The sequence below is a fragment of the Nothobranchius furzeri genome, chromosome 19, assembly GCF_043380555.1.
Source record: "Nothobranchius furzeri strain GRZ-AD chromosome 19, NfurGRZ-RIMD1, whole genome shotgun sequence".
NCBI classification, from domain to species: Eukaryota; Metazoa; Chordata; class Actinopteri; order Cyprinodontiformes; family Nothobranchiidae; genus Nothobranchius; species Nothobranchius furzeri.
The window spans coordinates 21,945,757-21,960,124 of NC_091759.1; the positions used below are offsets into that span (position 1 = coordinate 21,945,757).

General features: G+C 45.0%; 1 protein-coding gene across 1 annotated transcript in view; it reads right to left on the minus strand.

Annotated features, from left to right (window-relative positions):
* The window catches only part of LOC107394831 (chloride channel protein), a 35,820-nt gene that overhangs the window by 7,785 nt on the left and 13,667 nt on the right, over positions 1-14,368 (minus strand). The window contains exons 13-20 of the mRNA XM_015973985.3: positions 14,266-14,335; positions 7,821-7,931; positions 6,709-6,922; positions 6,335-6,468; positions 6,172-6,263; positions 5,817-5,909; positions 5,397-5,487; positions 4,441-4,523 (exon numbers count right to left, since the gene is read on the minus strand). Coding sequence (XP_015829471.3) covers positions 4,441-4,523; positions 5,397-5,487; positions 5,817-5,909; positions 6,172-6,263; positions 6,335-6,468; positions 6,709-6,922; positions 7,821-7,931; positions 14,266-14,335 — 888 coding nt within the window. The remainder of the gene's footprint in view (positions 1-4,440; positions 4,524-5,396; positions 5,488-5,816; positions 5,910-6,171; positions 6,264-6,334; positions 6,469-6,708; positions 6,923-7,820; positions 7,932-14,265; positions 14,336-14,368) is intronic.

Genomic DNA, 14,368 nt, shown 5'->3' on the forward strand with positions numbered 1-14,368 from the left:
GTGACCAAATACGAGCTTTCTGAATATCCTCAGAAGAAAAAAAATATTGAAGATTTTTCCACACAAGAGCAAATTAAGTCAAAAGTGTAAAACTGTTTATTAACCAGATCCAAGCTTCAAAATGTTGTTTCTGCACATTTATTTATTATTTTTTTTATTTAACACCATCGATTTTAAATTGATGGCATAAATATCACCACAGTCAGGTAAACAATGCACATCTGGTGCATCGATGGGTCAAATCCAGCAGGAAGTGGCCATTCGGCTCTCCCTTCCTCCAAGCAAGCCGGGAGGATCTGAATTGCTGCAGCTGTACCGCGCCTCAGGGGAAAATAGATCTGACAATCATCTGCCTGAAAACTGACAATTCTTCCAGAAAAGCGTTCCCAGCTAGAGGCAAAGGGGGCTCAGAATAGGTCCCTGTGGCACACCCCCTGAGGAGACCTGAAGAAGTAGATAAAAGAAGTAGATTTATGAAATTGTTTAATTTATGTGAACTTTTGGATTTTTTTAAAAAGGAAGAAAAGATCATATTAATGAAACACGGGGCATAATTTCTTTCACAAGAGTGGACTCATCCAGGTCTGTACCCTTCGTGGGTAAGTTCCTGGTTATGTCAGGTGGAGCTGGGAGCTGGGAGCTTGGCAGAAAGGAGAAAGGAAGCCTGACACAGTAGTCTCAGAACGGTGTGTTTGTTGGAAACTGCTCAAAAATAAAGTATTTGTACTTCCTCTTGTGTGATGGCCTAGAGCCGGGCCATGCCAGCGGGTGGCGATAACACAGGATGGTGGCTGTTTTCCTCGTTTATGAGTGAACGTAAATGATTATAAACAGACTTTTACACGAGTCCGATGGGAATCTAAAAGTTCGTGCTCTGTGCTTCATGAGGTGAACAAATGCACCATTCAGTGACTGAACTCATCCATTGTTTGGTGCACCAGCTTGATATTCTGGGGAATGAAAACTGATCTGATGTAAAAACATTCCCCACAGAGGAGCGGGATCAAATCCAAAAACTGTAATTGATAATCAGCGCGGGCGATCCACAAACGGCAGCGGTGAGCCGAGCTGAAATCATATTCTGCTCCTGCAGGTGTGCAGGCTTCAGCAGAGTGAGATTTTCTGTCTGCAGGTGACATCCTTCGTTTTCCCTTGGAGTCAGAATTTAATGACTCCCCTTCCACTGTGAAGCTTCCCCGTATGAGGAAAAAAGCTCCACTTCAGAAGCATATCTGAATAAAAAGTACCAGGGGCGGATTTAGGACTGAGGAAGATCCGGGGCTTAACACACACACACGTGGCACGCACTAGTCAACATCATATATATATGTCTTGTACCACATAATTTTTAATCTGGAGCTACATATTAAGCATTTTCAGGACAGAGTATTGTTCCTGTTAGTGTTTAGTGTGAGATGATAGTAAATATTCCCTTTCTTTCTCCAACAACTTTACCTGATAGTAAGCTAACTTTAGGCAAACCAGCAGCACAACAAATATTTTCAAATAAGACTCACAAACCTGAGTCAACACCAGTCTCATCAAAGCTGGAGTTCTGTCGCCGTACTTTTGGTCTAAAAAACGTCCTTATGTCCATCTTCACTCATGCGTTTCAGGCAGAGAGTGTAGAAGAAGCCGGCTGCTGAAGGACTTCTTCTTCAGTGGTGGAGGCTCAGGCAGGCTGTATACAAACTACTGCCAGCTGCTCCCTCTCTGTTGGACTTTGGTACTGCATGTTACTTCCGCCATTTAGATCCGGGGCTTTTCATGAAACATCCGGGGCTTCAGCCCAAGTAGCCGGGCCTAACGCCGCCTTTGAAAAGTACACGTTGTTTGAAAAGTTCACCGACAAAAACCCGAGGAAGGTGGATCTGGTGAAGGGAGGGGAAGATGTTGGAAGAATCTTCTGAACGACGTTTTCTGAGCAAGGCGGAGGCGAGATGTTGCTGCAGTCTGCTCGATCCTGCGGCCAACAGTTTACTTGCTTCGAACGACGCACGCACGTGTTTATCGCGGCTGCCTCGCGTCGTTTGCATCTGTTAGCGGCATCTTTTGCATTCGTTCTCAGAAATGAACGAGACGCGTCTGTAAACTGCAGTGAGCTGGTAACCAGTAGGGGGGAGTTGTGAAAACAAGTGAAACATACTCGCCATTATCACGCCGTCTCTGGTTTTGGCCGTCGTGTCCTTGAGCAAGGCGCTTAACCCGCCTTGTCTGCTGGTGGTGGTCGGAGGGACCGGTGGCGCCTGTGCTCGGCAGCCTCGCCTCTGTCAGTGCGCCCCAGGGCAGCTGTGGCTACATCGTAGCTCATCACCATCAGTGTGTGAATGTGTGTGTTGTGAAGCGCCTTGGGGGGCTGTGGAACCCCAAGAAGGCGCTGTACAAATACAAGCCTTTTACCATTTAGAGGTCTAACATATTACAGCCAGTACCGCTGTCGTCTCTTTCTGTCGTGATCTCAAAATATTTTTTATTAACTTACCAAAAGCATTTACTGTTATTGATCATTAAGGTTACTTCAGAAAGTACAGAAGTGTCACAGATCTTCAGATGGACAACACAACACCAGCACTGTGTGATATTCATTCTGGAGTGCCACAAGGGTCAGCCTTTGGACCAGAACGGTTTATAATCTCAGCTGCCTGGTGGCCTTTCATTTGCTGATGATAAACATTGTTTTATTCAGTATTATTACTACTGAGCTAGACAGACACGTCACTGGAGCAAAATGACTTCCATTCTGGCCACGCTCCATCAGAACCTCAGCAGGCCTACCATTGGCCTGAGCAGTATCGGGTTACAGCACGCCATCAGTTTGGTGGGGCAACAGAGCAGAACGAGAGGGTGGCGAATCATTTGACACGGTTTTGACAGCAACCTTGGTCTATTTAGACTTGATTGTCTTAGATTCAAGAGCAGATAGAGGTGCTTAAGATATTTTAGAAAAGGGAAGTTTTTGCATCTTCTTCAGCAGTGAATGGTGGACCGCCTCGTTTGCTGACGTCCACAGCGGTCAGCTACGTCAGCTATGTCAGCCCAGACAAGAGCAGAGCAAATAGAGACAGAATAGAGGATAATTGTGTCTGGATGTGGATGGAGATTACATTTTACAGCAGCCTGATCATCATTTAAATACATAAACCATCACCTGTCTTCTAGTCCACGCTATCAGCATTATTTTAATTGGTGTGTGTGTGTGTGTGTGTGTGTGTGTGTGTGTGTTTTCCACTTCAAACACTGGTCTAACCAACCAGACCAGCGTGTCCAGTAACATATTAATGTTACAATTAAACAGTTTCCCTTCATGTAGGCTAGGAACGTTTCACCTGCCGTGGCCCGGCCGCTTCTGCTCCACATAAACTTTGTGCGTGATCAAATGTCTCTACGCGTCATGCGTCTCCATAGTAGAGACGGGAACAAGCGCTGTTCAGCCAAACTTTCATAATTTCATAAAAAGAACATTTTTCCAAGTGACACATCCCTCAGAGAGACCGGCTTTCCAGACCGGTTCAGTGGGAGGAAATCTTCCCGCATCGCTGTGGTTCTGCGCTGCGCTGCGAACCCCTCTACAGATCTTCAGCTCACTGTCCACCGTGGGCGCTCCGAGCCGCGCTGAGCACAGTGTCCAGTATAAAGCTCTGATTTTCTGATGGGAATCATTTCTTGATTGATTTAGTTACCTCCGCGATGTACGTAACGATTAAAATGTCAGCTCATCCATGTGCGTCGGGGTAATTCTTTCAAAACAACCAACATCCTTGAGTTTATCCGTCAAAATAAAAGTCAAATGGAAATATCTGTAACCTGCCATTTAACTGTTTTGCCTTCTTGTGAAGATTGTTGCAAAGAGAAACAACTAAACTTGATTAACCCCAGAGCCACGCGCACTGCGCTGTACCTCTGACTGTAAATGAGGGGAAACGATTTAATCGGATCCTTTTCTTTTCAACATGGTTTAATGTAAAGTTTCATTCAGCACAAACTTTAGTTACACCAGTCTAACGAGACAGAGCCTGGATTTGTATTCTGAACACTTTAAACATGTTTAAAACGGAGACGTGCGTGACGCGTCTAAAATTCGCACCTGCTCCGCTATTATGGAAATTAAACCAACAAGATGAATAACATAAACTTATTTTAGGCACAGACAACATCCCCCACACTTTTGAAATGCTTGCAACGCGCCTGCCGACCTCACAAACTCAATCACTGTCAACAGTAACTGTGTCCCTCTTTAAAAACAGACTAACTCTGCTTCAGTGTGACCTTCCGTCCAACACGTCTGAGACGTCCGACTGTTTAGTACTTATTTCACCGTAGAGTTCTTACACAGCGTTCCTTGAGGAAATTCAACATTTCATTACTTACAGCGCAGCCGAGTCAATCCAAATATGCAGATTACAAATCAGACGTGACAAAAAGGTGCAGACACGAACACACCTTCAGCTGCTTTTCCAGCCGTCTGCTCTTAGAGGCGAAGAGGTTTCTGAGGGTTTCTCTCACCGACTGCAGAGGACCTTTCTCTGAAAGCAGGAGCAAAGAAGGACAAAGAGAGTAAAAGTCAGTTATTTATACAAATGTGGCACCGGAGCAAAAATCCTGAATCTGCAAACAGAAGATGGGGAACGTGCGAGAAACAAGGAAAGCCCCCAGTGCAGTTGCCTGGATACTGTTTCACTTGGAGCCCGCGTGCTGTTGGATTTCAGGAAGAGTTTACGGCACAACGCAATACAAGCACGCACGTGCACACACACACACACACATATAAACACCAACTGGTTACCCAAAGTAAATGTGACGCCAAACCTTCAGTCACTGCTGTATCAAACGTGTTTGTTCTGGTGGTTTTAAACGCAGAACTGAACTGTTTAAAAACGGATCTGAGGCACTTTGAGGGGGGGGGGGGGTATTTATCCTTTGCCGAGCTTCAGTGAAAATGCACAACCGTGATGCTATGTTGGCATCATGGCAGAAGTAAAAGTGAGAGAGTGACGTCTCCACAGGCGAAGCAGAGAAAACACGAACTTGGATCGTAAAAGCGGAACGGCGATTGGCGCCCAGCGGGGCTGTTAGCAACCGTTGCAAATCCACTTTCAGCCAGTAGGTGGAGAAGCGGGAAATTTGTCACTAACTTCTCACAGTGATTCTTTCTGTAAAAGAAAATGAAGAAGAAAAGCTATAATTTAAGACGTTCTTGTTTTCATTCCTTCTAAGCCTTTATTCTCCAGCCTGATCAGACTCGGGGGGGAAAATCCAGTCATGCCTTCATCCGACTTTCTCAATGAGACTGTTAATCAGGCTTCATCGTTAACTCCGCCCTGTGCAGAAAAGCGTGTCCTGCATGAGCAACGCCTGCTCCACTTAGAGAACCAAACAGAAACATCCTGGTACCTCACCGGGCGCCGCCACGGCGGTGTGGTTGGATGAAGGCTCCTGAGGTTTAGCAGGAGGTATCGGTCCGTTCCTCTCCTCTTCAGCTGGACTTTCCTGCAGACAGCATCCGTTAATCGTAAATAAAGGAGCACAGGGCTGGCTGCAGCACTGCCGATTTTAAATAGTTAATTAAGTAACTTTAATCATTTTATTTAGCTTCTCTGATTAATGCAAAAACACACGACGAGAGCCTGTTAGGTTTGTCCCTCTGGGGCCACCGGACGAAATAAACATGGAAATAATAAAAACTCTTGGTATGAACTGTTCTATAATAATATTATTGCTTTAATATGATACTTAATAGCTTGCTAGTTGACTTGTGAAGCTTCAGGCATCAAAAAAGGCCCAAAAGACGAAGGCATAAAGAATCGTCTGAGCTTCACCTTCTCTTTTCCTTCTTCCTCTTCTTCGTCGACGAAGGCGAACGACTCCCAGCTGTTCTTCTCACACAGATTCTGCTCTTGTAGGCTGTGACCCTGAACACACCATGGCGTCAGAATAAAGGAAACGGATCATCTTTTAGTCCGATCCTGGCCACTCGGTGAAAAATCACCAACTCATGAGAGAAAACTTAAAACAACTCAGTATTTCTAGTTGTTATGGAACAAAAGCATCAAAGGACGCATCTTGTGACTTTTTTCTTAAGTTGTAATAATCGTATGGTCTATATTTTACATGTTTAAAACGTTCTTTGCACAAAATCCCTCTCACATAAAGTGACTGTCTGTCAAAGCTCACTTGCATCAGGATTCGCCTCTCAGGTGAAAGCCACCAATCACAGAGAGCCAGAAGCTCCACGCGGTCCACGCTGCCCAACAGGATCATGGAGTCTGGAAGAAAGATAGAAAGGAACAGAATCTCATCTTAAATGTCCGAATGACATCATTATCCACTCTTTTACCTTTTGAGTCGACCAACGGGATCGATTTAAGCGAGGACGAGTCCAGGAGGTGTTTGACCTCTCTGTAGGTAGACTGGGAGGAAATAAACGTGACTTTTCTCACCATGATGTCCTCCACAACGATGTTGTACTGGCTGTGGACAGATACGCACACATCTGCACTGTTACAGATAAGAAATACACACAAAATGTGCTTTGAATGAACCCACTCCTTCACAGAGAAAATTACTCTTCACCCGAATGACCTGACGCTTGGCTGGAAACCAGTTTTCATTTGATCTGCTGAACGTTTCAGAAGTGATTTAGTGTGTTGTGTGTCTTTGTCATTACAAGGCCGTGGGTTCAGTCAGTGAACGTCTGCTACTGGTGCCAACCTCGTGTGTCCAAAGCCGAGCTCTGGCAGGTACGGCAGCTTCTTGACCTGGATGATGGAGTCGTACAGGGAGGGCTGCAGGCCCTGGGCCACTATGTTGGCCAGGATTACTGCCACCATCATGGGCAGGATGTGGGAGATCTGGCCCGTCAGCTCGAAGCAGATAACGGCCGTGGACACTGTGTGAGTCACAGCTCCGGTCAGCGCCGCCGCTCCTGTTGGGAGACCCGGGGTGGGGCGAAAACAGGAGCCAGAAGCGTTAGAAAGGAGTGGAGGAGATTTTTAGAGCATCATTTGACTGGCAGAGGGGAGAGGTTAAAAAAAATGAAATGATAACAAACAGTGGTGCCCCGTGCTAGAGCCGTGGGGATGAGCGCCTGCTACGGCTACCAGCCTGGCCACCAGTGAGATGCAGGAGCCAAGATCACCCAGCGCCCCCTAGAGAGGCAGCGTAAAAGTCCTCAACACCCATGTTACAGCATTTCAGTGCACCCTAAACCCCTTAGAAAACCTCCTGGACAAAGAAATGAGACACAAATAAAAGAGAATAAAACATCACGTGCAACAACAGCCCAGACACAGATCCACAGAAACAAAATCAAAAAGGTAGAAAAACAACGACGTTTTGGAAGGAAAAAGAGTCGCTGATGGTGGAGAAAATGTAAGAAGAAAGAATCGACAACGATCCCGGAGATGTTTAGTACAAAATAAACAGAAGTTAGTCTATAAAGAATATTTTAGGACTGCATTAAAGAGAGGGTGAAAGGAGGGAAACGGGGAATGACCTTTGTGGGGCGGCAGGAGAGATTTCTGGGTCAGCGGCTGAGGGGGACAGCAGAGCAAACCCACGGTGACATTTAACTGTCACAGCAAGGAGACCGCACGTCCTGATGGAGAGGAGGGCGATGGCAAACCACCAGAGCTGGAGAATCACGGAGGATTGTGACGAGGTGACAGTGGAGGGATGGAGAGTGTGACAAGAGGTGGAAGAAAAGTGACAGCTGACAATAAGGAAGAGGACACTTGACGTGTTCTAATGAAACAGGAAGTTTAGAGAAGGGATGGAATGTTCCAAGTGATCAGGGATGAATGAGGAGAAAGGAGAAGACTAACCGATGACTGCGTATCCTCCTGGGATGATGCGGTACAGGATGCCGTCGAAGACAATCCCATGAGGAAACAAAGTGGCCATGATTTCTCCCACCATCCGTCCAAACGCAGCTCCTGCAACAAAATCAACATTTAAACCAGCAAATCATCTCTGGAAGTCCTCATGAACCTGTTCGTGAAGACAGTGCAGAGAAGTTTCCGCCTGCCCTTAAACGGGGTCATGCACCAGATCAGATCCTGCTGCAGCCAAGGAAGTGAAGTCATTCCAGCGTCGAGGAATTACCACTTCAAAGGTCTCCACTTCAGACACGATGGCCAAGTAACAGGTTTCACCCACGAGCAATCTCTCCACAAAAAACCTTCTGATCTATTTGAAATCTTTTATTCAGTCGGAATGTGGAGAGAGCAAAGAGCTCGTGTCACATGGCCTGGAAATGTAGCGTGGATTCAATAACGATGATAAAAACCTGGGCATGTCTGAGTGACTTCTGCAGAGCTGAAACATAGTTATCTGCTGCTTTACTTCTCTTCTGCCTCTCAAATTAAACATTTGCATCTTGTTTTATTTCTAGTAGGAGTTCCTAGACGCTCCTGATCTCAACGTCTTTGGGACCCAGTTTTGCTCCTGCAGCCAAATGTGTTAATTCTGAATATTATAACTAATTCAGCCGAGGGTTCCAGGTGTGTTTTTACAGAATAAAATATAAATAGTGATGTATTTTACACGTAGGAAGCTCTAAAGCAGCAGCCGGTTGTGATCCTTCACAATAAGAGTTCCAAACACAACTCAAAACATCTGAAGCTCATAAGAGTAATTTTTTATTACTGTTTTTGCCAAAATCTCAAACTCAAGAAAGTATTCATTACTAATTTCTATAAGTTCTAGGTGTTTTGAGTAGGGCCCGACCGATATATCGGCCGGCCGATATTATCGGCCGATATCGGGGTCATTAACAGTATCGGCTATCGGCCAAAAAGACGGCCGATATTGCGCTACCTATCCAGCAGATGGCGCCAGCTTTATGAACTCGTGTGGCTCCGCTCCTTTGAACTCTGAACACAAATTATTGTTTTGGAACTTTTTTTAACCTTATTCTTATTTATGTTTCTTATGTGCAATTATTTCCTGTCCAGGGTGAATAAGTTCACCAAGTTAACCTCCAGAGTGTTACTTTGTTACAAAGCACAAGTGTTACGTTTTATTTATTGCTGCCTTTTTATTATTTTAATATTCTTACAGGGATCTTCTGTCCCTAAACGTGTGCGTGTTGTTAGATTCCCCAGAGTTAGCCAAGTCAGGAAAAACATGTTGTAACCAGATGTTTTAGCATAAAGCAATGGAAGGGAAGGCTTGCATTTATGGCGCGGTATGGGGGCCAAAATTAAGACTACTGCCCAGCAGCAGGAGGCTATATAAATTCCGAAGCAAACTACTGATCTGATTAATGATACGCTGGCACCGGTAACTGAGAGGCTTGCGCTGCTTACTGAGGAATAGCACCTTTACCGGCGTTACTAATAGATACACTAGGGACTAGCATCCCTCGGCTGGTCATTGACTGGTTCACACACCCCCTCTGCTGTCTATTAGCATGGATAGGCTAACGTTAGCCTGGACGAGCTGGTGTTAGCTTTGGAGAGGCTTGCCATTAGAGTGCCTAGGCTGGCCACTAGATGGATTTCCTACCTCCTCGATGGACCATTAGCATGGATAGGCTGGCGTTAGCATCTGAGAGGCTAGCCATTAGCGTGTCTAGGCATGCCACTAGCTGGATTTCCTATGCCCTTGACGGACCTTATGCATGGATAGGCTGGCATTAGCATAGGAGAGGCTAGCCATTAGCGTGTCTCGGAGAGTCACTAGTCAGCTAGTGACCAGCCTAGGCACGCTAATGGCTAGCCTCTCCGATGCTAATGTCAGCCTATCCATGCTAATGGTCCGTCAAGGGGGTAGGAAAACCAGCTAGTGGCCAGCCTAGGCACACTAATGGCTAGCCTCTCCAATGCTAACACCAGCTCGTCCAGGCTAACGTTAGCCTATCCATGCTAATAGACAGCAGAGGGAGTGTGTGAACCAGTCAATGACCAGCCGAGGGCTGCTAGTCCCTAGCGTATCTATTAGTAACGCCGGTAAAGGTGCTATTTCTCAGTAAGCAGCGCCACCCTCTCAGTTACCGGCGCCAGCGTATCATTAATCAGGTCGGTAGTTTGCTTCAGAATTTATATAGCCTCCTGCTGCTGGGCAGTAGTCTTAATTTTGGCCCCCATACCGCGCCATATGCATTCACCTACATTAAAAACACTACAATGTATGTGAATTCACTTACATTGTTTTATGCTAAACTAAGAGAACCAACTGCTGCCAGATCATATTGGGCTGGTTATAAAATGCTTTTTCTGACTTGTCTAACTCTGGGGAAACTTAACAAGACACTGAGAATGTTCATGTTTTTAGAAACAGGCTCAAGACCCGTCTTTTTAGCTTAGCTTTTAACCGGATACTCTCACTTTTTAAATTAATTAATTACTTAGTTTATTTATTTATTTTATCGATTTATTTTATTGATTTAATGTATTCTTTCTTTATACGTGCTTTTTAAACAGTTTTTTACCTTGATTTATGATCAACATTATTATAATATCTATATAACTTTTTAGATTACAATTCTCATTTTAGCTCTTTGGATTTTATATTTTAAACTTAATTTAACCCTTTTCCAGTGCTTCCTCTGTGGGAGCCCTCTGCCCCGGCGGCGGTGGTCGGCTGTGGCAGCCTGGGTGCTTTCCAGGTGTGCCTGGGTGGTGGTGGTGGGGGTCTCTGCCCTCCCCGCCCTGGGCGCCCGGTGTCAGTGCCTCGGCTGCTGCTGTGGATCTGCTGCTGTTGGGGCGGATGGCTCCCCTGATGGCATTTCCTTATCCCTATCTTAGCTGGTCTGGCCCATCTGATCTCAGCCAATCATGTTTTTCTTTTGTTTTTTTACCATGGGGAAGGGGGCATGTATGTATGTATGTATGTGTGTGTGTGTGTGTGTGTGTGTGTGTGTGTGTGTGTGTGTGTGTGTGTGTGTGTGTGTGTGTGCGTCGGTGGAGGAGTGTTGTAAAGATTTTTTTTTTATTGTCAGACTGTTTTTAAAATTCTGGAGATGGGAGGGAATGTGGGTATGCGGGGCCTTTTTAATTTGTTAAGCACTTTAAGTTGCATGCATTGTAGGATTAAGTGATGTATAAATAAAGTTGATTGATTGACAGAATTTTACTGAGTGCTGGAATATTCCTTTAAGTTAAAATGTATTTGTGGAAACCACAGTTTACAAGAAAAAACTTGAATGCTAGATTTATGCTGTGACTGAGTGTGTGTGTTCTGTTGTTTTTGAGCTCTGCTAAATAAATCTTATTTGCATTACTTGGAAAACATAGTGAGTTACTGAGACAGTTCTCTGGTGTGTAAGAGAGAAATAAGTTTGCATCAAAAAGGCTGAGAATGAAGAGAAAATTTGCATTTCTGTTTTTGTGAGGGAGATTTATCGGCTATCGGCCTTTGTTAAAAGTTTTATATCGTATCGGTATCGGTCCCAAAAAAAAGCATATCGGTCGGGCCCTAGATTTGAGGTACATTTGAAAGTTGGAGACTCTTATTGTGAAGGATTAAAAAAGTCCTCTGCAAAATGACACGAAAAAAGAGGCCAAATTAGGATTTTCTTGCTACTTTTTATCTACTGTTTTTCTTCTGTGCTCAGGGAGCCTGCAGGATTTAGGAAAGCAAATTCAAGAATATTTCGTGTTTAATATGTTTATTAATGAAATTGAAGAATTTTTACAACCTTTGTTAAAGCCAAAGCCACTTTGATAAAAACGTGAGACTTTACCTTCTCAGAATAAAAGGATATAAAAGGACAGCACAAAAAGACAATGTCACATGTAAGGGCAATGCAACCGTTGTTTAGTAGAGGTTTTCTAGCCAGAGGATCATTTGTAACTATTAGCTCTGCCCAAACCTTTACTGGAACAGAAAGTGCTGAAAAATGACACAAAATCAAGATAATTGCTCTGCAGAGGATGAAAGTGGATGCATTTTCCCAAAAACAAACAATGCTGTACCTCTAAACGTGCACTTTCTCATGGCTCATGCGCCCACTAGCTAATGCAGCTAGTGTGCAACCTGCATAAAGCCCCCTCACACACACCTGAATACATGTTGGTGCTTCTGCTTACGTCTCATGTGTAAAAATACAAAACACTAATTAGAAATACTCAAAATTCTTCAAAGAAATTTCCAGATAAGACAAAGTAATGTTGTTTATTGGGTCTGTGGTATTTTTAAGGCCGCTGGACTCTGGATTTCAATTTTAAAAACCAAGTTCACTCGTTTATTCAACACACCTGCTGTGGTCTCTGGTATAAATGAGAGCTTTGTAAGTCGATCAGTGTAGGATGAAAGCTCTGGCGCTCCTGTTTCAGGAACTAGAAGTGAACCAGAGGAGTGGTGAGCAGACAACGGCAGGATCTGGACTTATTTCCTGATATTCGGACACCTCTACTCTGATTGGCTGACAGCAACACTACTCTTCCACTGACTCCGTCGAGGTTTTATCTCCACAAATAACACAAGCCTGGAGTTGCGGAGCTGCTAATGCTAACATTAGCTTCTAGTAGCTGATTGCAGTTTCCTGGGTGCTAAACCAACAACAGCCGTCTCCGTTCTGAGCTGACATGGGTGAGTCCATGAATGTTAATTTGCAGTGTGACGTAGATCTGACTGACTTTTCTAATCCGACTGTTTCCCCGTCTATTTTCTGTCGCGTGACGTGGAAGGTTTCCTTCCCATTCTGCTTGCATGTAACAGTCAGAGTGACCGATTGTTACGGCTGAATCCTTTTGTGTTGTTTTCATTTTTCTGTGCATTTTTATCCCTCATTGATGCTGCATCTGAGGAGCATGTGTGCCTGGGTGGTGGTGGGGGGTCTCTGCACTACCCGCCCTGGGCGCCCTGTGTCAGTGCCTCGGCTGCTGCTGTGGATCTGCTGCTGTCGGGGCGGATGGCTCCCCTGATGGCATTTCCTTATCCCTATCTTAGCTGGTCTGGCCTGTCTGCTCACCCTTGCTCCTCCTTGCACCAGCTGTACCGGGTTTTCATCAGTCGCTCACCAAGGAGGACAACAGTGCATGTCTTTCCTCTGGTCTGTTGTCTCCCACTTGGGACTTAAGCCTGATTCATGCTTCTCCATCAGCTCCGCAAGGGACAGACACGCACGGATTGACGGAAGCGTTTTGCTCTCATACTTCTCCGTCTCCTGGGGAGTGTTGCAAAGCAATTCCCCGGCAGGACAGCAGAGGGTGTAGCGCTGTTCTGTGGTATCCTGTCATGTATCGGTCCAAGATGGTGTGTTTATATTGTGTATTTTTGTATATAAGAGACTTTTTAACACACTCATCCTCCTCCACCTCTTCATGCGCTCGCCACCTCTAAACCCACGTTTCCTGTCATTTCCGTCCACAAATAAAACACTTGCTGCGCATCTTTTCACTCATCCAGTCACGGGGAATTAAACGTTCATATTTTAGAGTTTTTCGCGAGGTGTTCTTCAAGCTTCTCTGTGTCTGCCGCTAGTTATTCTCGACTCTCTTTATGTTTTTGATGGCGCAATGGCGGCGGTGTAGACGACAGCGGTGCCCTGACCAATCCCAAGCTTACGTTCTCCGTCTCGTTCGATGAATGTTTAAAAAAGTGGGCTTGACTCCGTACGTACTTGCGTGCCTGCCGGGGCCCTACGCAAGGATGGATAATGGCGTTGCGTGTCTCCATGCTGACGCAGACAGAGCAGCAGGAATCAGGCTTTGGGACTAAAGACTTTGATATGAGTAATGAGAAGAGTATGGGTAAAAATACATCTATTACATTCTGAGGTTTTTTTGAGCTCTAGGGTAATTAGTATTTTCTGTATAAACTTTTGGGAATCTGAGTTCTTTTGTGTTAATTTTGGATATCATTGGGGCAAAGACCCGTTTCTGTTCTATCATTTGCTTTTGCCACTCGAATAAACAACAACAAAAAAGAGAAGAAAATAAAACCTTTTGTTAATTATCATTTGTGTCACGCGTCCTCCATGTTACCCCAGACCCCCTAGACACCTGGGTTGTAACATATGGGGGCTTGTCCGGGATATTAAGTAACCTTATCTTAGGGTTGGATGCATGATTATTTGTGTTTTTCAGTGTTTCGACAATTATGGCTACTTTTGATTTAGCGCAGTTTGTGGGGGCCCCATCTCGTGGACTGATTAGTGCCAGTCGCAGGCGTGATCTACTGGAAGTGGCAGATCACTTTGGGCTTCCCTAGACCGCAGGCCCCCATGACACCTGGGTTGTAACACCGATCATATAAAAGTGGTTTCTCAGTGAACTTAAAGACCTGCAGACATGCTACTGATGAAATGATGTCGTCACTCACCGAGTATGAATACGGGCATGAAGGCTCCAGACGGGATCGGCATGGTGGTGGCCACTGCAGACATCCAGAACTGCACCCAAAGAGGCAAAGACACGCAAATTAT